The sequence below is a fragment of the Balaenoptera physalus genome (genome assembly GCF_965194825.1).
Source record: "Balaenoptera physalus genome assembly, chromosome: Y".
Taxonomy (NCBI): domain Eukaryota; kingdom Metazoa; phylum Chordata; class Mammalia; order Artiodactyla; family Balaenopteridae; genus Balaenoptera; species Balaenoptera physalus.
Genome location: NC_138904.1, coordinates 7,468,982 through 7,495,196, shown reverse-complemented (window position 1 = coordinate 7,495,196; position 26,215 = coordinate 7,468,982). Strand labels below are relative to the sequence as shown.

Below are 26,215 nucleotides of genomic sequence, written 5' to 3'. Positions count from 1 at the left end.
TGCCAATGCAGGGGACACGGGTTCGAGCCCTGGTCAGGGAAGATCCCACATGCCACGGAGCATCTAAGCCCATGCGCCACAACTGCTGAGCCCACGTGCTGCAGATACTGAAGCCCACGCGCCTAGAGCCTGTGCTCCACAACAAGAGAAGCCGCTGCAATAAGAAGCCTGTGCACCGCAACGAAGAGCAGCCCCTGCTCGCCGCAGCTAGAGAAAGCCTGCGCGCAGCAACGAAGACCCAATGCAGCCAAAAATAAATAAATAAAATAATTTAAAAAAAAATAATAAAGTATGTCTTCTGAAGACAGCATACAGTTGGATCTTTTAATTTTATCCAGTCTGATAATTTGCGTGTTGATTATTTAATCCAATTTTGTCTAATGTTATTATTAAAATATTGTATATACATCTGTACAATATACATTGTACTTCTTTTGTATTTCTCTTTTTCTTCTATTCTTGTTTTACTGCATGAAGCAGATTTTTAAAATTAATTTCTTCAAGTTTTTTCATTATATGTTTTTGAGTTATTTTCTTAATGGTTGCCCTAGTGCTTACCATGTATATATCAAGTTATATGACTTTACCTTGATTTATACCAAACTAATTTTTATGAGCTATAGAAATGATACTCTTAATGTGACATTATGTACTTGCGTTCTTTTATTTGTTGCACCTTCAACAGGTATGTTGAACTATGTATGAACTATGTAGTAGTATGTTGTTATAATATTATGTAATTTGTTGAGGTTTAAGAAGAAAAGATGGTATGTTTGGCTTTTGTGTTTTAGCCTCTTAAGTTCCCATATCTGTTTGTCTTCATTTGTTCTTGTATATCTGCTTGACCATCTTGAGTCTTTTCTGTAGTCCAGTATAGCTTTGTTCCCAGCTTAACTCATTTGTTCTGTCATTAAGTTATATTACTATATATTAATTGGCATAATAATACAATTATATGGAGAGCTGGTTTTTAAATCAGTTAGAAGGAAGGAAAGAAAAGAAATACATATGCAGTCTACTGTGTCCCATACCTGCATAATTAGATGTTAAACAACCCTCCCCCTACCCCCGTTTTTTGGCTTTGAAAAACTGACATGGACACTTGTTCTAAGCCTAAAGAACTTCACTAGAATTTGTTGTAATATTTATTGTAAGGTGGGTGTGTTTGAAGTGGATTCTTTCTCTCTCTTTTATAATCTACAAATATTTAGCTTTCATAGTTGAAAACTCTGCTAGGATAGAAGATTCTTGGTTGGCAGTTTGTTTTCTTTGAGCACTTTGATTATGCTATCCCACTGCCTTTCACCATCATAGTATCTGAGGAGAAATCAGCTTAATCTGATTGGTTTTCTGTTTTGTTTTGTAAGAGAGTTTTTTTCTCTTGCTGCTTTCAGAATTTTCTCCTTGTGTTTGATCTTCAGCATTTTCTACTGTGATCTGTCTCTGAATGTCTTTTCGTTTATTCTACTTGAGTTTTAGTTGTGCTTACTGATTTACAGATAAAGTTTTTTTCTGAAATTTGGGAAGTTTTTAGCTGTTTACTACTGAAATACTTTTTTTCTGTCTTATCTCTCTTCTGGCATTCCTACATACGTTGGTACACTTAATGGAAAGCGCATAGCATGGGCTCTTTCCCCAGCCACATCTGTCATTGTCCAACAGGCACACGACAAAATTTTAATGGAGGCAGAGACAAAAGTGTTGCATGGGATCAGCACCATGGGCTTTCACTCACCAATGCCAGTGCCCAGTCTGTCAGCAACAGACAATAACATTCAATTCCTGATATGGCATCATTCCCTAAGGTGTTCATGTAGCTTCTCAATGCCAGGTTGATTACAGTGGACTGCTTCCATCATGAAAGAGTCAGTATTTTGTCGACACTGGAATAGAAATTTGCTGGCATTACCAATTTGCCTTCTCTGCAGACAGTGCTTCTGTCAAAACTGACATCCGTGGATTTACAGAATGCCTTATCTAATATTGTGGTAATCTACACAGAATTGCTTCAGAGTAAGGAACTAACTTCACAGGAAAAGAAATACAGCAGTGGACTCCCATGTTACGAAATTCAGTGATGTTAACCATGTTCCCCATTATCCTGAAACAGCAGCTGGCTTGATAGAGAGGTGAAAGGGCCTTTTGAAGACTCAGTTACAGTGCCAGTTATGTGGCAGTATGTTGCAAAGCTGGGGCAGGGTTCACCAAGAGATTTATAATGCTCTGAATTGGTGGTGTTTTTCTAATAGCTAGCATTCATGGGTCCAGCCATCAAGACAGTGGAATTGGGAGTGGCACCCGCCATTACCCTGGTTATCCAATAGCAGCATTTTTGCTTTTTGTACCCACAACTTCATGCCAAAATGACTGAGAGCTGTTAGTTCCAGAGGAAGGAATTCTTCCACAAGGAGACAAAAATAATGATTCCCTTGAAGGGGACATTAAGATTATCAAATAGCCTTTTTTCATTTCATTTTCATGCCTGTGACTCATCAGGCAAGCAAGGGAGTTACCTTGTTGGTGTTTTTGTAGTTGTTGTTTGTTAGTTTTTCAAAGGAGGATAAGAATTAAAGTGGAAAAACATTGTTTTTCAGTACTGTTGCAGTTGGGGAAATGATATTCAATGTAGAACCGGGGTCAGTTCTGATTACAGCCTGAGCAAGTAGGAATTTATTGCCAAGGAGCCCTGTAAGGGTCAGCCTTTGGAAAATTACTAAAAGAAATAACAAGGCAGTTTGTGCTAAGCCATCCTCATCAAGGTGAGTAGCGGAGGATGAGGAACCCCGATTAAATACTGTGTGTTTCACATACAGAGGATGAGGCACTTTTGCTAAACCCACTTAATGTGGTTCTTGCGATTTTAGAAGGAAATGTGCAGATGTGCTAAGGAACAGGTTCAGGAATCTGACCTATAGTTTGGTTGTTAGTTCCCACTATTGTTTAAAGGAGTGAAGAGACATTCTTCTTTCTTAGAACAATGTTAGTTCATTTCTTGTTCTATAGCCTTTTGTACATTTAGGACCAGCTGAATATGAATAGTCTGTTGAGTATTGGTAATAGAAGTTACATTTTACATTCAGGGCTAGGCAGTAAGCATTTAAGGAGGGGCGAATTTATGTGAAAATAACAGAAAAACAAAGAATAAATGTTAAAAACCCAATTTCTGATTCCAGAGGACAGTTAGTCAAGATTTGTAGATGATGGGCTCAAAGCATCAGTAGATGGTAGAGTGTGGACAACAGGGGCAATACATAGAATTACTGGCTTGAGTTGTGATGACAAACTTTATGAGAGGACCAGTCAGTAGTAGGCATGAAGTTTGTTCATTAATGATCTGTTATGGTAATATTCTTGAAGTTTATATGATGTTGTATAGCATCAGCTTTCAGGGCTCTGGGTAGAAGGCTGTTTGTTCATAATTATTCCAAGTCATAATGGAGAAAATTTGGAAGCACCAATTTAGAGAGGTGTAAATTGGAGGAATTCAGTATTTGTCAAGGACTGGTAAATATGCAAGACTGAATCCAAAGGTTACATTATAGTTTTCCATTGTAAACATATTTTTTTCACCACCTATTTTGTCAGAGAATCAAGGTCAGAATAATTTGTTTACAGAATTAGTAGTTTCATTAAATTTTGCCTGATTATTTTTTTATAAACAACAGATTTATTTTTTTATTTTTTTTTTTTTATTTATTATTTATTTATTATGTTTATTTTTGGCTGTGTTGGGTCTTCGTTTCTGTGTGAGGGCTTTCTCCAGTTGCGGCGAGTGGGGGCCACTCTTCATCGCGGTGCGCGGGCCTCTCACTATCGCGGCCTCTCTTGTTGCGGAGCAGAGGCTCCAGACGCTCAGGCTCAGTAGTTGTGGCTCACGGGCCCAGTTGCTCCGCGGCATGTGGGATCTTCCCAGACCAGGGCTCGAACCCGTGTCCCCTGCATTGGCAGGCAGATTCTCAACCACTGCGCCACCAGGGAAGCCCCAGATTTATTTTTTAAAAATAAATTTATTAAAAAAATATAAATTTGTTTTTGTTTTTATTTATTTTTCGCTTTGCCTGATTATTTACATAGAGGTGGCAAGAATAGTAACTGGTCACAAATGTATTTTCTTCCTGGAACTTTTCGTAAGAAATTTCAGACTAGACTTTTTTTTTTTTTTTTTTTTTTTTTAAATTATTTATTTATTTATTTATTTATTTACTTGGCTGCAGCAGGTCTTAGTCGCAGCATGTGGGATCTAGTTCCCTGACCAGGGATCGAACCCTGACCCCCTACATTGGGAGCATGGAATCTTAACCACTGGACCACCAGGGAAGTCCCCAGACTAGACTTTTAAAAGCCTCTTATGTCTAGGAAGTCAAGCCAGGAACTTACCACTACATTTTGCCTGCAATGTAGAGGTTTGGTTGAATTCCTTTGTCTTGTGTTCCCGAAATATTCTAAGGTTCATGGTCCTACCAGGAAGTGACCTTCCTTACTTCTCTGATAAGGTATGGAACTCTATTAGGCAGGTTCAGGCCAATTTTTCCAAAGGTAGCTTTGTAAGCAGTAGCTCCTTAGTTCCTTCAAGCTCTTGGATCATATGTGATTCAGTGCACATACCATTCTCAGACATTCCAGTCAGAGCCTTGGTGTTATAATCAGTGTTTCCAGTAGAGTCCTTTACAAGGAAAAGAGATTCTTTTTGAATTTATGCAAATAATTATATTCTCATTACAAATAAGAATACTCAGTTTTCAAATTGTAGAAGAGCAGGTAGGGAGAAAAAGTAACTATTGTATCTTTGTTCACAAAGAATTACTTTACAAATTTACTTAGTTATACATAGATTAAGAGAAAAATGTTTTCTTAAATCTTGAATACAAACATTAAAACACCAACAGTGTTTCAAATAAACTCATCACAAATTATAATGGTCTTAATCAATTTATTCAAAGCCATGAAATTAATTCTTGTTCAGCTTTTTCTTGGGCTAGCAGTTTTATGACTCCATTATCTTCTTCCTTACTTTCGGAAATACTTACACTTGAGACATGGTCTCAAAATTACTCCTGGATGCCACCACAAAGCATTCCTGCCTCTAGCTGATTATAAACACTTTCTAAGAAGAATCAAAGTGAAATAATAACTGTGACTTAAAGTTCTGATTAGAGTTCATTTGATAAGGAAAGTTATTTCTATGCATATATCTTAAGATAATAACTGGACAACGAGGGCATTGGCCAAATGATTCATGGAATATCCGTATAGCAATCCTTCCAGTGCACCTGATTGTACACTTTCCTTGGAAGAAGTAACAGTCATTTGTGCAGTTATATAGCGATTCATTAGCTGTGTCCATTGGTTTGTCTAGATGGTCAGGGACGTGGAAGGAGGATGGTTGAAAATTGTTCTGAAGAAAATTTGGGGAAAAGCCATTTGTACCTCTCTGAATGAGGGAAAAAACATAAAGGTATTTGTGTTACATGTGAAATACTTGCCAGAGGGTCACCTCAGCTGAGGATCATTTTAATAATCAAGTGGATATAATGACTGGTTATGTGAATAACAGTCAGCCTCTTTTCCTGGCCAACCCTGTGATCACCCAGAGGGCTAATGAATAATGTGGACACAGTGGCAACCATAGAGGCTTTGCATGGTCTCAGCAACATGGATTTCATTCACCAAGGCTGTTCTGTGTATGACCACCACTGAGTGTCCAGTTTGTGAGCAGCAGAGATCAACACTGAGTTCCCCATATGGCACCATTTTCTGGAAAGATCAATAAGCTATCTGATGATAAATTGATTACCTTGGAAAGAACAGCACTTTGTTATTACTGGAATAGACATGTAACGTTGTGTAAATTTATGGTATACAACATAGTTTTTAAAAATATATTTATTTATTTGGCTGCGTTGGGTCTTAGTTGTGGCATGTGGGACCTTCATTGCGGCACGCGGCATATTTAGTTGCAGCATTGGGGGATCTTTTTGTTGTTGTTGTTGTTGCAGCATGTGGGGTCTTTATTTGTGGCATTCGAATTCTTAGCTGGGGCATATGGGATCTAGTTCCCTGACCAGGGATGGAACCCCTACCCCCTGCATTGAGAGCGTGGAGTCTTAGCCACTGGACCACGAGGGAAGTCCCCCAACATAATGATTTGATACATTTCACATATACATATATATACACATACATGTCTGTGTTTACCTTATATAGCTACAGTTTTTTCTGTGAGAAGTTTTAACATCTAATTTTTCAGTGACATTTCAAATATATACTACAGAATTGTTGATTATAGGAATTACATCCCTAGAATTTACTTACTTTATTATTGGAAGTTTGTACCTTTTTACTGCCTTCACTTAGTTACTTTCTCTCTCCTCTGGCAAACACCAACCTGTTTGTTCTGTTTCTGTGAGCTTGTTTAAAAAAATTCCACTTGTAAGTGAGGTCATGCAATATGTGTCTTTCTCTGTGTGAATTGTTTCACCTAACATAATACCTTCAAGATCCATCCATGTTGTAGAAAATTGGAAAGTTTTCTTCTACTTTTTTTTTTTTAATAACCTTTTTTTTAAAAAAAATTACTTGTTTTATTTGTTTACTTTTGGCTGTGTTGGGTCTTTGTTGCTGTGTGCGGGCTTTCTCTGGTTGTGGCCAGCGGGGGCTACTCTTCTTGTGGTGCGCGGGCTTCTCATTGCAGTGGCTTCTCTTCTTGTGGAGCATGGACTCTAGGCGCACAGGCTTCAGTAGTTGTGGCATGTGGACTTCAGTAGTTGTGGCTCACGAGCTCTAGAGCGCAGGCTCAGTAGTTGTGGCGCACGGGCTTAGTTGCTCCATGGCATGTGGGATCTTCCCAGACCAGGGCTCAAGCCTGTGTCCCCTGCATTGACAGGCAGATTCTTAACCACTGCGCCACCAGGGACGTCCCCTCTTCATCTTCCTCTTTTTTTTTTTTTTTTTTTTAATAAACTTGTAAAAATATAAAAACTGTTGTTAGACCTGCAACAATGCATTAAAAAGACCATGAGTCCAGTTTGGATGCTGTACCATTGCTTCCTGATCGTAGCTACAGTATATATACTTACAAATACATCATTGTTTTCCCTTTTCTTTGAAAAGTTAGCAAATTTCCTTGGTGTCTTTCTCTTTTTCCTTAAGAAATTTGTTATTTTATCTTGAGAGTAGGTGTGCCACAGGTAGTACTGGGGTGCTTGTGTAACAGACACTTCCTTGTTCACAGAGATCCCAAGGAATACATAATTGTCAAACTCCATTGATTCTCAGAGCTAGGTGATCCTTGGGGTGGCAGCCTTAAAAACTGGGGCACTAGATATGTGGTTCAAACGCTTTGTTTTCGCTCCCCAGGGAGAAGCTTGGAGTTGGAGGTTATCTCAGGATTTTCAGAGGGGGTATGGTGGGAGTGGGGCTTACTGCGAGAGTGTGTCTTAGCCTTTCCCACCCATTTCAGTTTTTTCCATTGCCCAGTGTGTAGGAGATGCTGTTTGTGGATTTCGCTCAGGGAGTTAATCCATGTAGTTTTATATGTGCTCTGATGCTAGCAGTAGGAAAAGCCAGCAGCCCTCCTATCCCTTCATCCTGGTGACATTCAGCCACTTTTTTTTTCTCTTCTAGCTGAGCTGTGTATCTTGCAGGTTCTTAGCTCCCCAATCAGGGATTGAATCTGGGCCTTTGGCAGTGAAAGCACGGAGTCCCAGCCACGTCCCCCCCACCCCCACCCCTGCCCTGTTAATACAAACACATTGTATATAGGTTGATGGTAAACCACATGAAACTATAATTTCTTTTATTTTAAGGTATTTTTAAAAAAGCATTTATTTTATTTATTTATTTTTGGCTGCGTAGGGTGTTTGTTGCTGTGCGCGGGCTTTCTCTAGTTGCGGTGAGCGGGGGCTACTCTTCATTGTGATGAGCGGGCTTCTGAGGTGGCTTCTCTTGTTGCGGAGCACAGGCTCTAGGCGCATGTGGGCTCCGCAGTTGTGGCTCATGGACGCCAGATTACAGGCTCAGTAGTTGTGGCGCACGGGCTTAGTTGCTCTGCGACATGTGGGATCTTCCCGGACTAGGGCTTGAACCTGTGTCCCCTGCATTGGCAGGCAGTGTTAACCACGTGCCACCAGGGAAGCCCTATAATTTCTTAATTAGGGTTTGTGATAGACACTGACACAGACTAGGCATATTTCAGAGATATTAGGGGTTCACCCAGACCACTGCAATCAAGCAAATACTGCAGTAAATTGAGTCACACTAATTTTTTTGTTTCCTAATGCTTAAAAAAAGTTGAATTTACACTGTACTGTAGTCTTATTGAGTGTGCAGTAACGTCAAAAAAAATGTACATACCTTTATTTAAAAATACACTGTAAATCAACTATACTTCAATAAAAATAAAATAAATCAATTCAGCGTAGCAAAAAATAAAATCAAACAAAGGTAAGTAGTTTAACAGTAAAATAAAAAAATAAAAATACTTAGTTCAGACATAATCCTCTTGTTGGTGGAGGGTCTTACCTTGATGTTGATGGCTACTAACCAATCAGGGTGATGATTGCTAAAGTTAGGATGGGTGTGGCAGTTTTTTAAAGTAACTCCACAATGAAGTTTGCCACATTGATTGACTCTTTCCTTTCACAAGGAGTTTCTCAGTAATATGTAATGCTGTTTGATAGCATGATGTTTTACCCACAGTAGAACTTTCAAAATTACAGTCAGTTTTCTCAGACTCTGCTAGTGCTTTATCAACTAAGTTTATGTAATATTCTAAATTCTTTTTTGTTATTTCAGCAGTCTTCACAGCATTTTCACCAAAGTAGTTTCCATCTCAAGAAACAGCATTCTTTGTTCAGGCATAAGGAGCAACTTCTCATCTGTTCAAGTTTTATCGTGAATTACAACAATTCAGTCACATCTTTAGGCTCTTCTTCTAAATTCTGGTTCTCTTGCTATTTCCAACTCATCTGCAGGTATTTCCTGAACTGAAGCCTTGAACTCCTCAAAGTCATCCATGAGGGTTGGAATCAGTTTCTTCCAAACTCCTGTTAATGTTTTGAGCTCTTTCCATGAATCTTCAATGTTCTTTATGACATCTGGAAAATTCCTCCTTTTCTGTAGGATGTCTTTTCATGTTTTTAATTGTTTCTTTTGCTTCGTAGAAGTTTGCAAGTTTGACATAGTCCTATTTGTTGACTTCCGATTTTGCTGTTTGTGTTTTTTGTGTCATATCCAAAAAACATTGCCAAGACCAAGGTCAGGGAGCTTCTTTTCTGTATTTTCTTCCAGGAAATTTCATGGTATCAGACCTTATGTTTAAATCTTTTATCCATTTTGAGTTAATATTTACGAGTAAGATAGGACTACAATTTTAGTATTTTGCATGGGCTTATCCATTTTCCCCAGCATCAGTTTTAAAGAGGTGAAGAGTCTGTCCTCTTACAGTTGGGCATTCTTGGCTCCCTGTGAAATATTAGTTGACCATAAATGTGGGGGTTTAATTCTGGTCTCTTTATTCTGTTCCATTGGTCTATGTGCTAATATTTTTATACCAGTTACCATACTGTTTTTCTTAGTGTAGCTTTGTAGTATAGTTTGATGTCAGGTAATGTGACACCTTCACCTGTGTTCTTCACTCTCTGGATTGCTTTGGCTATTTGGGAACTTTGTGGTTTCACAGAAATTGTAGGAGTTAAAAAAATTATTTTCATTGTGGGCTTGATTAAAAGGAACTGAAAATATTTCTCCAGGTTGTTTGGCTTCTGCATTATGTGTTGGCTCATGACTTCATTGTTTCTTTTAATCATATTGTAAGATAGGATAGAATTTTTAGAACTAAAGAACATTTTATGTATTATGTTTCTACTTAATAACATAAAGTAGACATAAAAGCTTTTAAATGGCGTTTTTTTTTTTTTTGTTTTTTTGTTTTTTTTTTTTTTTAAACAGAATGCTGCCTTTTTATATGGCCTTGGTTTGGTTTACTTCTATTACAATGCATTTCACTGGTAAGTTGACTTACATCAGATGTTTTCCCACTTTGTGTGTGTGTGTGTGTGTGTGTGTGTGTGTATGAGAAACACATAAAATATTTTAATGTCAGTAAACTCTCATTTCATTAGTTGTGTATTACCTTTGTAGGTTCAAATCAAGTCCAGCCCTCATTCCCTCCACTCAGCACATTTGCAAACACCTTCTGATACCCAGTAACTAGTAACTTGATTATGAACTCTCAATTTCCCACAATAGGAATAATGATACCTCCTTCAGTTTTGAGGATTAACTATGATAGTAATGTGTATGATTTTGTAAACAGTAAAGTATAGGAAACTTTTTTGGTCTTGTCCTTTTTTTTTTTTTCATTTAAGTGCTATGAGAATTCAAAGGAAGGCGAGTGAGTACACCACCTGTGTTTGCAACCATGTCGTGTAGGTCATTCCTAATATTAATAGACTCCTTAAGTATACACTGACCAGTATTTGATATGGTTTCCCAAATGTGAATGAATATTCAGTTTTTAGTTGTATGACTTTTCGTGTATATTATTTTTCTTACTCCTTGGCTTTTTGGGAAATTGTTTATGCCATGTTCAGAAGTACATTGTTTGTTACATGAACTTGTAGGTTATAGATGTTACAACTTCATTTTATGAACTGTGTATTTCTTTGAGAGATTTTAAACTTAAGTCAACTTACCTTTTGTATTGAATGAGGACAGTTTTAAGGTCTCTGTGAATTTCCTGAAAATCCTATTCACAGAACTCACTATTCTGAACTTTTAGAACTAAAAAAGACCTTAGAGATCATTTTGTTTTAATTTTAAAATTTTGTTGATGGGGGAAATAAGATGTGTTATTTTTATTTAGTGTTACTTGAACTATTTAGTAGTGGAAGCAGGCCTCATGTTCAGGACTCTAGTCTAATAATTGAAAGCATATTCCATACTTAGAAAAAAGAAAGATTTTCTTTCTTCTTTTTTTTTTGAACGACACTATCACTGGCATTGGGTCATGGACTTGTGATCACTTACAAATGAGAAGAGGACAGATGGTTACGGAAACCAGTAATAGGAGTTATAAAGTTTGTAGGGAGATGTATTTAGAAATAAGGTTTTAAGTTTTTCTAAATGGAATAATTTATTGTACTTTGCCTTATGTCAAGATGGAAAAATGGATATTTAAAAATCATTATTTGCAGTTGTTGTGCAAATAGATAGTCATTTCAGCTAGCCAGAACAAATTTAGGTGAAATCCAGTATAAGGCTGGGAACAAAGAACTGTGCATTTTAGATACAGAGAAGTGTGACTCACATTGAACAGTTTTCATGTAGTTATAACTTTTGAACCCCCTTAGATTGAAGATAGGAATGTACAATCAGGAAGGAGATAAGTCTATAGATTGAAAATATTAATTGCTTGATATGTGTGTGACAGTGTTAAGTTAGTTGTGTGAAAGATGATTTCAAATTTTAATAACTCATCTGTAAATGATATCTCTGTATTTCCCAGAGAAAATTTTCCTTTCAGAATACTTGTTTTTGCAATATATGTGTGTATATACCACAGCATTTGACAAGTAGGATCTTAACTGAAGTAACTTACTAAAGACATGTGGTGTGTTGCTTGGTACTAAATTGTGATATGACTGTTATCTGCATCTTTCTATAATAAAAAGAGAATTGACTTTGGAAACATTTACAGTCCTAGATAGTGACCTCTGAGGTTTTTAGAGTATAGAATAATTGAAATTCAAAATAGACTTTTTTCTTTTTTTTCTGTCTCTTCCAAGCACTTAAATATATTCAGAGTATATCGAGCATATCTGGATATTCTCCACTGATACTAAGGACCTGTTAAAAAGACAATAATCAAGACAGAATAGAATTAGGACAAAAGTAGGCAAATGAAGGCTGAAGTAGATGATAGAAGTCAGAAGCAGTCCTGTAAACACGGGTCCTTGATTTATGATAGAGGTGGCACTGCTTTCTCTACAGTAGGAATCCCATATGGAAAAGATAAATATTAACCCCTATCTGAATCACGTCATACTTAAAATAGGTTCCAAGCTGAATGTAAACCAAAATGTGGCAGGTAAAAGTAAGGCTTCTAACAGTGGATATATATGGAGCAGTATAGAACCAAGGTTAACACTCTTACCTTTTTGCCATTTTAAAAGCTTTCTTACTGTCTTCTTCTCTAAGTTGATTCAGAGAATGTTAAATTGTTTATTTATGTTGAAAATATTATTAAATATTTAAATATTGCCAAATAATTTGAGGAAGGTAAAGTTACCTTTTTACATTCATAGTGTTTTTATAAAGTTATAATTTGTTTTATTGTATTTTTTGTACTTCCAAAGCAAATACAGTTAATCTTACAGTTTCTTATGTCTGTATTCTTCAAGGGCAATTAAAGCATTTCAGGAGGTGCTTTATGTTGATCCCAGCTTTTGTCGAGCCAAGGAAATTCATTTACGACTTGGGCTTATGTTCAAAGTGAACACAGACTATGAATCTAGTTTAAAGGTAGGTGGTTGGGGCTTTTCCTAGAAATGCACTATTTCATTTGTGTGTGTGTGTGTAGAGTGTGGGGGTTAAATGTTAAGAATATAGAGGAATACTGGAAGTTATATTACTGCTATTAAATGAATGAATTTAGGATATGAACTTAAAAAGGAAAAAAAGGATTGGATTTCGGGGTACAAGGCAGACATGGTGCTAAGATACGCAGAAGAACTTTTAAGTGCTTTAGATTTTTGTTTTTGGTTTGTCTTTTAACAAAATGTAAATATTGATGTTTGTGATAAGGAGACACTGGAGGTTTTTATTTCATTTTTGAGTATGTAAAACACTCTCCAATATGTGACTGGCACTGTAGAGATGAAGAGGTCGTTAGTTATGCTGTATCTGTGATCTAATTATTGACTGTTCTTTCCTGTGGGTCTGATGAAATCTGCCCATTTTTAATAGCATGGTATGTGTCATGGCAGAATTATTTAATAGATTTGTTATCTTTTAAGGCTTGTGGACTGCTAGTTGGTGAACATAAACATCATTGGAAAAGAATGGTACATTATTGTTAAATACTTTGATTATAATGGAAATTTGATTTGTCATTACTTAACATTTTTAGGAGTTTCTGGGTTTGTGCTATCATTTTATGTTTTCCAAGGGTTTTTAATGAGAATGAGGCTTCCCTATATATCAGAAGCATGGCTCTTTGAAAGAATTCAAGTTTCTGGAGAAAAAAGGTTTTGAGAATTTATGACTATTTAGAATGTTTGCTCTTTTCCTTATAGATGTGAATTGTAGAGTATATTGATTACAGAGGTGGTGTGCATATGTGTGTGTCACATACTCTGAACTCATTAACAAGGAAAATGCTAAATAAAGGCTACTTAAAAACTGATGCGATTGCAGGTCCCCTAAACTGCCAGCCTCAAGGTTAGTGATTCGGAAGAGGTCAGTGAACTCAGAAAACAGTTTTATTTATGGTTATGGTTTATTTACAGTGAAAGAAAATAGATAAAAATTTTCAAAGGAAAAAGACACTAAAAACAGAGTCAAAAGTGCAAAAGTCCACTTGTCCTGTCTCATTGCAGTCATATCGATAACACTTAATTCTCCCTGAAATGATGTTTAGTTACATGCAGGGAGTATTCCCAAGCCTTTCCAGGGTTTTGTTCTTTTCCGTGAAATGTGTATATGTGTATAATATTGACGTTTGGTAATGTAGAAAGGGAGAGAGCCACCTGACTGACCTTAGTTTTAGTTGCTTAATCACCAGCCACTTTAGACATCAAACTGTAATGTTGTTAGAATGAATTATCTTGATAACCCAAGGTCCTAGGTATACAAAGGTACACTTGCAAGGCAGGATATTCTAAAGGTTTAGAGATTTCTCTCTCAGGAGTTGGTCAAGGCTAGAGCTTTTTTTTTGAATAGGCAGGGTTTCAACAACCCAGACCGGCTGAGTTAATTCCTTACTGCACTCTGTATTCATTCAGTTCCTTAATTCTTTCAGGTTTTAAAATATTAAGTGCCTCAAACTACCTCTGCATTTTATGGGTTTATATAGGAGTGATACTGAGGGCAAATAGAAACTCAACCAAGAACATTAAAAACCATTGCAAGTGGACTGTAAAGAATTTAGATCACACACTGGTCAAGAGATCAGTGTAGCTGAGGAATAAGTCCAGAGTTAAACGCACTTGGTGCAGAGAATGGGATTAGGTTTATCAGTTATTTGTTAAGATTAGAATAGAGTTTATGAAACTGTATACTGTGAGGTGTCAGTGGATTTAAAATGTAAAGAAAGTACAGTTTTGGCACCTTGTAGATTTTAACCCCTTCTTTCATTTATACATTCACAGTGTATAAATTAGCCTATCAAAAATGTTAACATGTCATATGGCAGAAAATAAGTTAAATATGGTGTAATTTTTTTGCAATGTAGTTGTTATCATATAGCAGCATTTTAGGTGTTTTCTGGAAATATGTTGGAGGGCGAAAGAAAATTGTCAGTATGTAAAATAGCCTTTAATTAGGCAGAGCAGAGTTAGATAACATTCATTGGTTTGTTGCAAGTGTTTTGGCTTACTCTGGCATAATGGAAACAGTGTTGTATCCAGTTTTATTTGTTTAGGCTTAGGTAAAGAGTAACAGACCTTCAAACGATGTTGATTTTAGCAGAAAATTTTGGGGCATGCAGTTTTCTTTTTCTTTCTTTGTGCCATTTCCCCCTTATTTAAACTCTGATAACTCTGATTTCGTTGTATGAAAGAATGTTAGGATGTTTTTGACATTAATATTTCTTTTTTAATGAAGTATAGTTGATATACAGTATTATATTAGAAAGAATGTTAAGATGTTTTTGACATTAATGTTAGGATGTTTTTGACATTAATATTTCTTTTAATTCTTTTAATATTCTTTGACATTAATATTTCTTTTTTAATGAAGTATAGTTGATATGCAGTATTATATTAGTTTCAGGTGTACACCATAGCGATGCAGTATTTTTACAGATTATACTCCATTAAAAGTCTTTACAAGATAATGGCTATAATTCCCTGTGCTGTGCAATATAGCCTTGTTGCTTGTCTCTTAATCCCACACCCCTAATACGCCGATGCCCCTAGTCTCTCTTCCCACTGGTAACCACTAGTTTGTTTCCTATATCTGTGAGTCTCTGTTTTGATATATACATTTGTTTATATAATTTTTTAGATCCCATATGTAAGTGATATCATATGGAATTTGTCTTTCTCTGACTTAACTTCCTTTAGTATGATAATCCCCAGGTCCATCCATGTTGCTGCAGTTGGCATATTTCATTCTTTTTATGGCTGAGTAACATTCCACTGTATATATGTACCACATCTTTTTTATCCATTCATCTGTCGATGGGCATTTAGGTTGCTTCCAAGTCCTGGCTGTTGTAAATAGTGCTGCTATGAACATTGGGGTGCATGTGTCTTTTTGAATTAGAGTATTCTCAGGATATATGCCCAGGAGTAGGATTGACTGCTGGGTCATATGGTAGCTCTGTTTTCAGTTTTTTGAAGGAACCTCCGTACAGTGGTTTCACCAGTTCACATTCCCACCAACAGTGTAGGAGAGTTCTGTTTTCTCACATTCTCAACAACACTTGTTTTTTGTAGTTTTTTGATGATAATCATTTTGACAGATGTGAGGTGATAGCTTGTTGTTTCAGTTTGCATTTCTCTAATAATTAGTGATGATGAGCATCTTTTCATGTGCCTGTTAGCCATCTTTATGTCCTCTTTGGGAAAATGTCTGTTCAGGTCTTCTGCCCATTTTTAAATTTCTTTTTTTTTTTGCAGGGGGATGTTCAGTTATATGAGCTGTTTATATAGTCTGGATATTAACCCCTTGTTGGTCATATTGTTTGCAGATTCCATAGGTTGTCTTCCACCCCACAACCCCTGTCTCTGGCACTTAGTAATCTGCTCTTTATATCTATGAGCTTGATTTTTTTTAAAATTATTTTTTAATTGTTTATTTTTAAAATTCCACGTAAAAGTGAGATCCTTTGGTATTTGGCTTTCTCTGTCTGATGTATTTCACTTGGCCTAATACCTTCTAAGTGTATGCATGTTGCTTCAGATGCCAAAGTTTCATTTTTTTATGGCTGAGTAATTACACATATATACATACACTCCCATACACACACACATACACTCACATACACACATGCATGCACACCACATCTTCTTTAACCATTCATTAGTTGATGGATACTAGGTCACTTCCATATTTTGGCTATTGTAAATAATGCTGCTGTGAACATTGTGGTGCATGTATCTTCTTGAATTCGTGGTTTTGGTTTTTTTTGATACATGTCTAGGAGTGGAAATACTGGGTCATATGGTATTCTGTTTTTAATTCTTTGAGGAATCTCCATACTGTTTTTCATAGTGGCTACGCCAGTTTACATTCCCACCAACAGTGCCCAAGGGTTCCCTTTTGTCCACATCCTCACTAACATTTGTTATTTGTTGCCTTTTTCATAGTACACATTCTGACAGGTGATACTTAATTGTGATTTGGATTTGCATCTCCCTAATGATTCATGATGTACATTGTCTTTTCATGTGCCTGTTGGCCATCTGTATGTTTTTAGAAAAATGTCTGTGCACGTCTTCTGTCCAGTTTTTAATCAAACTGAATATGGGGTTTTTTGCTGTTGAGTTGTATAAGTTCTTTATACATTTTGGATATTAACTGTGTATCAGATACATGATTTGCAACTGTATCCCATTCAGTACACTGCCTTTTAATTTTGTTGATGGTTTTCTTTGCTGTGGAGAGGCTTTTTAGTTGGATGTAGTCCCACTTGCTTATTTTTCGCTTTTGTTACCTTTGCTTTTGCTGTCAGGATTTGGTGTCAAGATTTGCAGAATTATTGCTGTTTGAAAAATTTATCATTTTATGTTGTTTGGGGTTTGAAACAGTAAAAGCATTAATTTTCCTGCTGCTTTCAAAAGTTTGTGGACTTTTTTTTGTTTTAGGATCTTGAATACTGAGAGAGAAAATGTAGGCTGGGTAATTCGAATTATACAAATCTCTCTGCTTTTTTAGAGTTTTAGTATAATAGTAATACTGAAATACTGTCATCTCTTTTAAGATCAGTTTATTTCCTTTGATGACTCATTTAGGAAAGGTCTGTTTTCTCACATAACATTTTAATATGTTTTCAAGGTCAGTTAGACTTAAAAATGTACTACAGTACAAAGTGGAACTGTTATGCTGCTCTTTCTGTTAGAGGAAAGCTGTTATTAAATATATTTTGTTTTAAATAATATACATATTTAAAAATAGTTTTGTCTTGGCTCTGGTAGCACAATAAGGATATGTATTTGGCTTTGCAGAATAGATGAAAATGAAAGCAGTATTCAGACTGTTCAAATGTTAGATATGCCTGAGTAAAAAAGGTTTTTTCCCCCGTTTTGGTTGTATTATTAACTTAAAATTTTCAGATCATAGTAAATTTTCATGCAATTAAAAAAAAAAGCTAGAGTCACAGATCTAGAAAACAAACCTATGGTTACCAAGGGGGAAGGGAGAAAGGGATGGATTGGGAGATTGGGATTGACATATACATAGTACTATAAATAAAATAGGTAACTAATAAGGACTTACTGTATAGCACAGGGAACTCTACGCAGTACTCTGTAATGGCCTATATGGGAAAATAATTTAAAACAGAGTGGGTATATGTATATGTATAACTGATTAATTTTGTTGTATACCTGGAACTAACACAACATTGTAAATCAGCTATACTCCAATAAAACTAAAAAAAAAAAAAAAAAAGTACAGGGAATTCACATATACCCATCAGACAATTTCATTCAGTGGTAATATTTTGCATAACTATAATATCTTATTACAACCAGGATTGGACATTATCATAAAGTCCAAAACTTTTGTTTTTTGTAGCATTGTAGCCTTTGCATCATTTTGTGCATTTTTGACTCTGTTTATAGAAAGAATAATGCATTTGCTATTTAAGGGCCACATGCATTTTAATAAATTAATCCATTTCAGAATATGTTTTAAGTAAGTTTTTAAAATGTACTTCATATAGGCTAGCATAAATTTTTTCTAGTATTGTTTTTTAATTATTGTGCAGAAATACACACTACATGATACTGTTTTCAACATTCAACTGTATCAGTTAAAATATACAATTTAGTGGCATTGATAATATTCACAGTGTTGTATAACCATCATCACTATCCATTTCCCAGAATTTTCAGTAACATGTAAAAACTTCTGTTCACATTAAACAATAATTTCCATTCCTTTTCCCCCCTCTAGGTTCTGATACCCTTCTGTTCTAATTTCTGTTTCTATGAACTTGACAGTTTTAGGTACCTGATACGAATGGAATCATATGTTATTGTGTCTGGCTTATTGCACTTAGCTTAATGTTTCTAGGATTCATCCATGTTCTAGCATATATAAGGCTTCCTTTTTATGGTAAATAATATTCAATTGTATGTATATAACACAATTTTTTCATTTATTCATCTGTTGATGGACTTGCAGGTTTTTCTATATTTTGGCAGTTGTGAAGAATACTGTTATGAACGTTCACGTATGAGTGTTTTTTTGACTCTGTTTTTTCAGTTCTTTTGGAAATATACCTAGAAATCTAATTGCTGAATTGTATCATATATTTAACTTTGTGAGGATTGCTATGCTTTTCTCACTGCCTGCACATTATACATTCTTATCAGCAATGCACTAGGATTCCAGAATCTCTACGTCCTTGCCAAAACCTCTTTTCCATTTCTTAAAAAAGTAATAACCATCCTCATGGAAGTGAATTGATACTGCCTTTGGTTTTTTCACTTGCATCTTTTCCTGTGCATTTGTCTTCTTTGGAGAAATGTACACCAAAGTCCTTTGCCCAGATTTGAATTCCATTCTTTGATGTCTTCTTGTTGAGTTATAGGTGTCTTTATATCGTCTGGATATTAATCCCTGATTAGAGCCATAATTTCAAATATCTTCTCCCAGTAATAGTATTTTTTTGATGCATAATAGTTTTTAATTTTTAAGAATCCTAGTCTTCTTTTTTCTTTTGTTGCCTGTGCCTTTGGTGTCCAAGAAATCATTGCCAAAACCTTTGTCATGAAAATCTTTTCCTGTATTTTCTTCTAAGAGTTTTATAGTTTAATTCCTCATGTTTATGTGGAAGATAACAGTCTACCTTCATTCTTTTCCACGTGGCTATTTCACAGCTACCATTTGTTGAAAAGGTTGTCCTATGTATGGTGTGTGAGCATAATAGGCTGTGTGTACCACCTACAGTGTTCTTTCCAATGATTCTTTTTATAGCCATTCTTTTGTTACAATATCAGATAGCAAGCATTAATTTTGTTGTTAGTTACAGCTAGTTGAGGAAGCATAGTTATGTACTCAATGATCCCACGTTGATTCTCCATAGAAGTATGATTCTTAAAACTTGCTGAAGAAGATTTCTTTTCACGAACAAGGCAGTGTTTAGACTACATGTCCAACTTGGCATTTTAAGTGTCAGTATGTCTATCATATGAATTGTAGATAGGAATGACATTTATGTAGTTGATTGTTTAATGACTTGTCCTTTGGTTACCTAATGGTATTATAGTTGATTATTTTAATTGTTGAATAATTAATGGAGACTGAAAATTGAACGTACATTTGTGGGAATAGTTTGTAGGATAGTTGATGGGGGCTTGCTTATTCCTGTTTCATTTAAGTTAAAAAATATTTTATTACCTGTTTTCTATGCTTAAGTAGTTTATAAGTCTGACATTTACATTGATAATTAATAGAGGTCATTTGTTATTCAGTGTTTTTCAATGACAGCTAGTGTTTTCATGTTTTAATGTTATCTGTGTTTTTAGTAATAAGTCTCTGTAGACAGACACGAGTGAGTTATTAAATATAATATCTAAATATATATTAATTATATATTATGTTTTCTATTTACTGTCATATTAACTAATACTGGTTAGTAACTAATTTCTTAGTAATGATCTGTTAGTTTTTATATATATTAATATACATCTAACATCTATCTATAGACAATTATATATATTTACATTCTGCATACACTTATTTGATACAAGTAGGATGTTTTAATATTTTATGAATGATTCTACATGCTTTACACACAATTTACATACCTTTTAAAAGAACCAACTATATTTCAGAGATGAATTTCAACATGGGTTATAGTTTTTAAATATCTTGAAATATACTGCTATTGAAGAAGGAATAAGCCTATATGACTTATTCTTTAGGAGATATCTAATAGTATTGTTTCATTTCTAAAGTCCAGATCTCATTTTAAGATAATCACTGATGTTTTTAAAAGATACCATTGGGCTTTATAGATTTTTGTATGGTGAATTGAAACGCATCAAATTTAAACATTTCTATAACTTAATTTTTTTCTTTACTTGAATACTGAAATATTCTTCTTTTTTTAACCTAATAAAAATAGACAGAGAATAAGTAGGTAAAGTAGTAGTTTTTAGCAGTAGTAGTAGCTTTCCCCCCACATCCTCCCTTCTTAACTATCCTATGGAAATACTTTGATAACACTTTGTTTCCACAATAGATTTTGAATCATAGTAATTTTATTTGGTTGGCTATTATGTTTTAGTTATATAACATGGTTTCATTATACATGTTAGACTGATAAAGACTGAAATATAAAAGTTGACTTTATGTATCTCTAAATTTAGCACATTAATGTCTTCACTTTTTTCTTACAGCATTTTCAGTTAGCTTTGATTGACTGTAATCCCTGTACTTTGTCCAGTGTTGAAAGTAAGTATTTCCACATACAATAGTTTTTTGTCTTTTTGAGGAACAGAATATCCATGAAACGATTCAAATTATGACCATGAATACCTTTTCAGATACTCTGTATCTTTGTTTCTTTTGGTTTTTGAGAACAAGAATGGGAGAACACAAGCCTGATTCAGAGACTTTAAGATAGTTGATCAGCATAATCACTTGATAACTGTAGAAATCCCTGTTTTCTCACAGAGCACTAACATATAGTGATTGCTTACCTTTTGCTAGATATTATTGGTGGTAGGCATTACTATCTTGTAGTGTCTGTTTTTAACCCATAAATTATTTCTCTTGTTTCTTTTAATGTCTTTGAGACTTTACATATTCCACAGGCCATGACTGGTCTTTGAATCTCATAGCCTCTGCTTATGAAATTGGGAAGATCAGAGTATTCAAAATAAAGTTAAAAAAAAAAAAGAATGGAAAACGTATTTTTGTTTATGAGTAACTTACACATGTACAGTTTCTTCATTGTTTATACATATTGTTTTTCAAGTTAGAAAGAGGTATGTATCCAGTTAATATTTTTGAAAACAATTAGATGATATAAAACTTTCATTATATGATTGTCCTTCATGATAGCATGTATTAATATTCTGAAAATAACATTTCTAATAAAGTTCAAATTTCAAGATCTTTTTGGCAATGTTGCCAGTATTTTAGTACATATGTTTGAAAATCTCCGTGTTGAGTATTTTCCTAGTTGTATATTTATGGTCCTCTTTCAACTTATATTTAAGAATGAAATCGGAGATTTTCACTTTTCGAAAGATGACACTGTCACCTTATGGGATTGTGAGGCCAGAGACATGGGACCCGAGACTGAATTGGTAGGAAGTTCACATGGTGTTAGGGTGCCAGTTAGATAATCGTTTCTTTCTTGTTACTTATTAGATGGATATGAAGATGAGAAGAATGGGATTTAGATTCCCTAATAAATTTCTCCTTATTTCTGTCAAATAATGGAGATGAAATTTCTATTAACTGGATTTGAGGTTATGTTGGGAAAGGGCAGTAAGGAGAAAGAAAATCACTTAACCTACTAAATAAAGAGGTTGTTTTTATATATGAGACTAGAAAAAATTTGTGAATTGTATTTTGTTTATTTAGTTATTATCTTGTGATAGACTTTTCCTTTTCTCTGAAGAGGATGTTTTTATTCATAGGAGGTTTGTTAACTTGTAATGTGTAACCAGTTATGGAGAGCAGTGACTTTGTACCCAAAATTTATTTGATTTTAGAGTTAATTACAAAATTTTAGGATAATTTTTCTCTGTTATGTGCAGGAAATTATGGATATCTAGGGCAGTGTTTGCTAATCTGGATGTGGAGAAGTTATTAGAAAGCTAGGGAGTTTATTAAAGGAGATAGCTTTTCAGGCCTTTAATAACACAGGATCACTAAATCACAGTTTTTAAGAGCTGAGCTTAAGAATTGGTAGTTTTTTAATGCTTCCTAGAGAGAATATAATCTTCAGGCCATTTGCTGAGAGAGAATTAAAGATAAGGATGGCGTGGGAGGAGAAGGAAAGGACAGGAAAATAAACATCTTGTTACTTATGAGAATTTCATGATTCCTTGAAGACGTTTCTGGAAAGTAATCCTCATTTTATGTTCTCTGTAAAATTTTGAAAGCTTCTTCTAGTTACAGCCTAAAACAAAACATGAAAAGAGATTTGTTATTGACACATAAACCCCATAGAATTTAAATAGCTAGAATTTAGTTGTAATTATTGTGATTTTGTTTTATTGATCCTTACAATTTCCATTGAATCTTTCATGTTCTGGTAATTGCAAACTGAGCAACAGGAAGAGCGTGGTGGGGGGGGGTGGGAAGAAGGGGCAAACGTGTTGTACCTTTATCTGATTTATCAGATATACTTAGTTTATAATTTTGATTTTTAGGTGGTGGTACGACTATTTTTTCTTCTTTAAGTAAAAGTCACTAAATTCTGAATATCCAGAACAAAGTCATTTCTTGTGTGTGGTTTTACTAATACTGTTTCAATCTATGAGTTTTTAAAAAATGTTTAAATAGATTTACTCTGAAGAAAAATGTGTGTATGTTTAAAAACATGTCTTTATTTAATAGCTTTACTATATTTTTAAGGTGAACATTTTGAATAGCATGTTTTAGGATATATACATTTTAAAGGCTATGTTTATTTAATATTACTGATTTAAATTTAGTATACTTATTTACTGTTGATGTTTAATTTTTTTAATGTATTTCAGTGTGTTTTCTTAGAATTAAAAATAAGTAGATTAAATTTTTATTTAATAATGTCTTTTAATTGTGTTTTCTTAGCATGCTCATGATCTTTATGGATTTATTTGTACATTGTTCTATTAAAAACAAAAGTTGCACTTCTAAATCAAATTTGTGATCCATTTCTTTAGCATTTCCTTATGTTTTAAATGTTGTATAATCTCTGTTTTCACTCATTACCTTAAACTTAGCTGTATTGTAATTAATTCTTTTCCATGATCCGTTGTAGTTCAGTTTCATATTGCCCACTTGTATGAAACCCAGGTAAGTGTTTTAATTTACTTTACTGAAAACAAGAACAAAATCCTTATCCATACTTTAAGTGAAATAAAAATTATATAAGACAGTTTCATACTTTACACTTTCATACTTAAAATGAAATAATTATCAGTAAAATTTAGTTCAGTTTTGAGTATAAACTCTTGCGTATATTTAATATTTTAAACTCATTAAATGTGTTTGAAATTTTGATTAGTGATAAAACCAAACAAGAGACATGAAGGAATTTGAGGTTTGTATTTGAGAATGAGTATAGTTTTGGTAACCATTTTCAACTCACTGTGATTTAATAAATTTCCAGAACACTCTCTGGTTGTACACTAGGAATTGTCAGTTAATGCAGTTTGCCTCTAAATTGAGTCATCTGCGTGGTTTGAAATGACTTTACTTAAGAAGTGTTCTACCATCCTGATGTCAGTATGTATATTTTTCCAAAATATTTTTGCCTGTTTGAAATCAGATATTGTCTTAGAATAATTGATTCTGTTTTTCTGTAATATCGAAGTGTCTTTAAAACATCTTATTTGTAACACAAAGTATAGTCACCCTTTAATGGTACTATCATAACTTCAACATTGGCTTTAAAAACTGTTTCAGTTTAACTTTGTAATATTTTGTGCATAGCATATTTTGTTTGGCTGTTAGATTAAAAACTGTAGTATCATATAAATTTACAGTCTGTGGTCAGAAATCAGGAAGTTGCTAGGAGGCTGAAAAAAGTACATAGAGTTTATCAATAGTATGAGTAGTTGAAGATTTAAGATTGTATTTCAGTTATAACATGCATTTAATAGCAGCTTTTCAGGGGTGAAAAAGCACTTGTTATGTAGTAAACATTTGTGAGGTCTATTCTTTTGTTTTTAGTCCAAGTATAAATTAATGGGATGAGGGTAGATACTATGCAAATTTATACCAAACAAGGAAAGATGCTGGCATCTTCCTTTGTTCATATTATAAATGGATGTAGTAAGATAGTTTGAGATCATTTAAGTGTCAAGTTCCCAAACGCTGCTTATGGGTTAGCCATTTTGGGGAGCTTTAAAAAAATTGACATCAGGTTTCTATACCCTGTCCATCTTCCCTTACTCCCCAGAAAACACCCCCGAAATTTCCATATTTTCTGAATCAGAGTTGATATCAAGGTAGGATATTCTGGTAATCTGCTAATTTCTATTTTATAACATGAATGGCAGCCTTCTTATATCTATTGTTATAGATAAAAATTCTTACCTCCTGGTCTGAGTCTTTGTTAAGTATAGAGCTTTTATTCATTAGTTTTTTTCTTTCTCCCCCTTAATCTTTTGATGTAGGGAAAGTGATTTTACGTATATTCAATCTTTAGCTGGCCCAACAAATCTGCAGGTTCCTTACTGCAGGTAAGATAAGAACCTGCAATACAGAACCTGGGGATTCACACAGCCGACCCTACTAAACTGTTTTATGTAAGGTATCTTGAGCGGATTTTGGTATCCTCAGGTGTCATGGAACCAATGCATTTGGTATCTACAAGAATTCTTCATTTCAGTGAATATCTTTTTCTTGTTAATCCAAGATAGTTCTCCCATTGTAAAAAAAATTCTACTTATAGTTGATTATAGTTTCATAAAATAATTTGAGTAAAATATAATTTTCCATGTAGGTCTTTTTGATTTTTCTAATTTTCACCTATACATAAAAGTTCTTATTTATAAATACTCTATTTGTCATATTCTTACAGTTTTATCTTCCTGAAAGATGATAATTTTGTTTTCTGAAATTTGATAGGGTTATTATTTACTGTTTTAAAATCATTAATTTATTGAGATGGTTTCTGAGGGTTTTTAAATGAAAACAGAATTTTACCCTTATTCTGGTATTCTCATGAGTTCTACTGATTTTTTTCCAACTCCTTGTTTTGAAATAATTGTAAATTCACAGGAAGTAGCAAATATGCACAGAAGATACAGTGTACCTTTCACCTCATCTCTTCTTCAAGTGTTTACATCTTCTGTAATTGTAATACAGTATTGAGATGGGAAATTGACATTGGCACACTATGTATATATAATTGTAGGCTGTTTCATTGTATATGTAGACTGCTGATGAAGGTGAGAGTAGACTACCTGGTATTTGCTGGAGTAGAGAACTTACTGTCTTAAAGTTTTCTGACTTGTTTGGCTGCCACTTTTACTGATCTTTTACCTGTATAGATCAGTCTTTTCTTGAAGATTTTTCTCTTTATAGTTGTTGGTATTTCCAAGTTTGGCTTCTCCAGAACTTAGTAAGGAATTTAGGAGGCAAAAGAAAACAACAAACCAACGAACAAAAACCAAAATCAAAAAAACCAAAACCCCAACTAAACAAATTTAAAAAATATATATTTACTGCTGTATTTTTCCTGGAGTTCAAAGATTAATGAATGGTTTACTTTTTTCCATATTTTTCTGATATTACATATAAAACAAGCAAACAAAGTTTGGAGTGATTTTAACTGGATTTAGTGGGAGAAATAAAAGTCTGTTTTCTACACCTAGTGTGGAATTGGAAATTAATGTCAGTCTTTCAAATTATAATGCAACCTTGTAGTCCTGAAGTAAATATACTAGATTGAGGTTTATTATTGTTAAATATTACTATAGTTCTAGTTTGTTAATGTTACATACACGTTTTCTGTGTCTTTGTTCATGAGATAGGTTTTTACCTTTTTGTTCTGCCCTTTGGAGATTTTAGAATGATGATTATACTGTTTTACAAAAGTGCTTTGGAAATGTTACCTTATTTTTGTATTCTCTGGAAGAGTTTGTGTTAC

General features: G+C 34.3%; 1 protein-coding gene across 27 annotated transcripts in view; it reads left to right on the top strand.

Moving 5' to 3' along the window:
- Window positions 1-26,215, top strand: part of LOC309653428 (lysine-specific demethylase 6A-like) — a 164,280-nt gene that overhangs the window by 52,235 nt on the left and 85,830 nt on the right. For 21 of the 27 annotated variants that reach the window (XR_014259154.1, XR_014259155.1, XR_014259156.1 and 18 more), the window contains exons 5-8: window positions 9,949-10,007; window positions 12,402-12,522; window positions 20,796-20,850; window positions 23,378-23,412. The exons of 2 other annotated variants lie outside the window; for them this stretch is intronic. Coding sequence is in view for 20 of the 25 variants with exons in the window: in XM_082448064.1 (XP_082304190.1) it covers window positions 9,949-10,007; window positions 12,402-12,522; window positions 20,796-20,850; window positions 23,378-23,412 (270 nt within the window). In the remaining 5 variants the exon portion in view is untranslated. Of the gene's footprint in view, window positions 1-9,948; window positions 10,008-12,401; window positions 12,523-20,795; window positions 20,851-23,377; window positions 23,413-23,459; window positions 24,570-26,215 lie in introns of those variants that run through there. 4 more of the 27 variants (XM_082448065.1, XM_082448066.1, XM_082448085.1 and 1 more) reach the window with 4 other exon arrangements.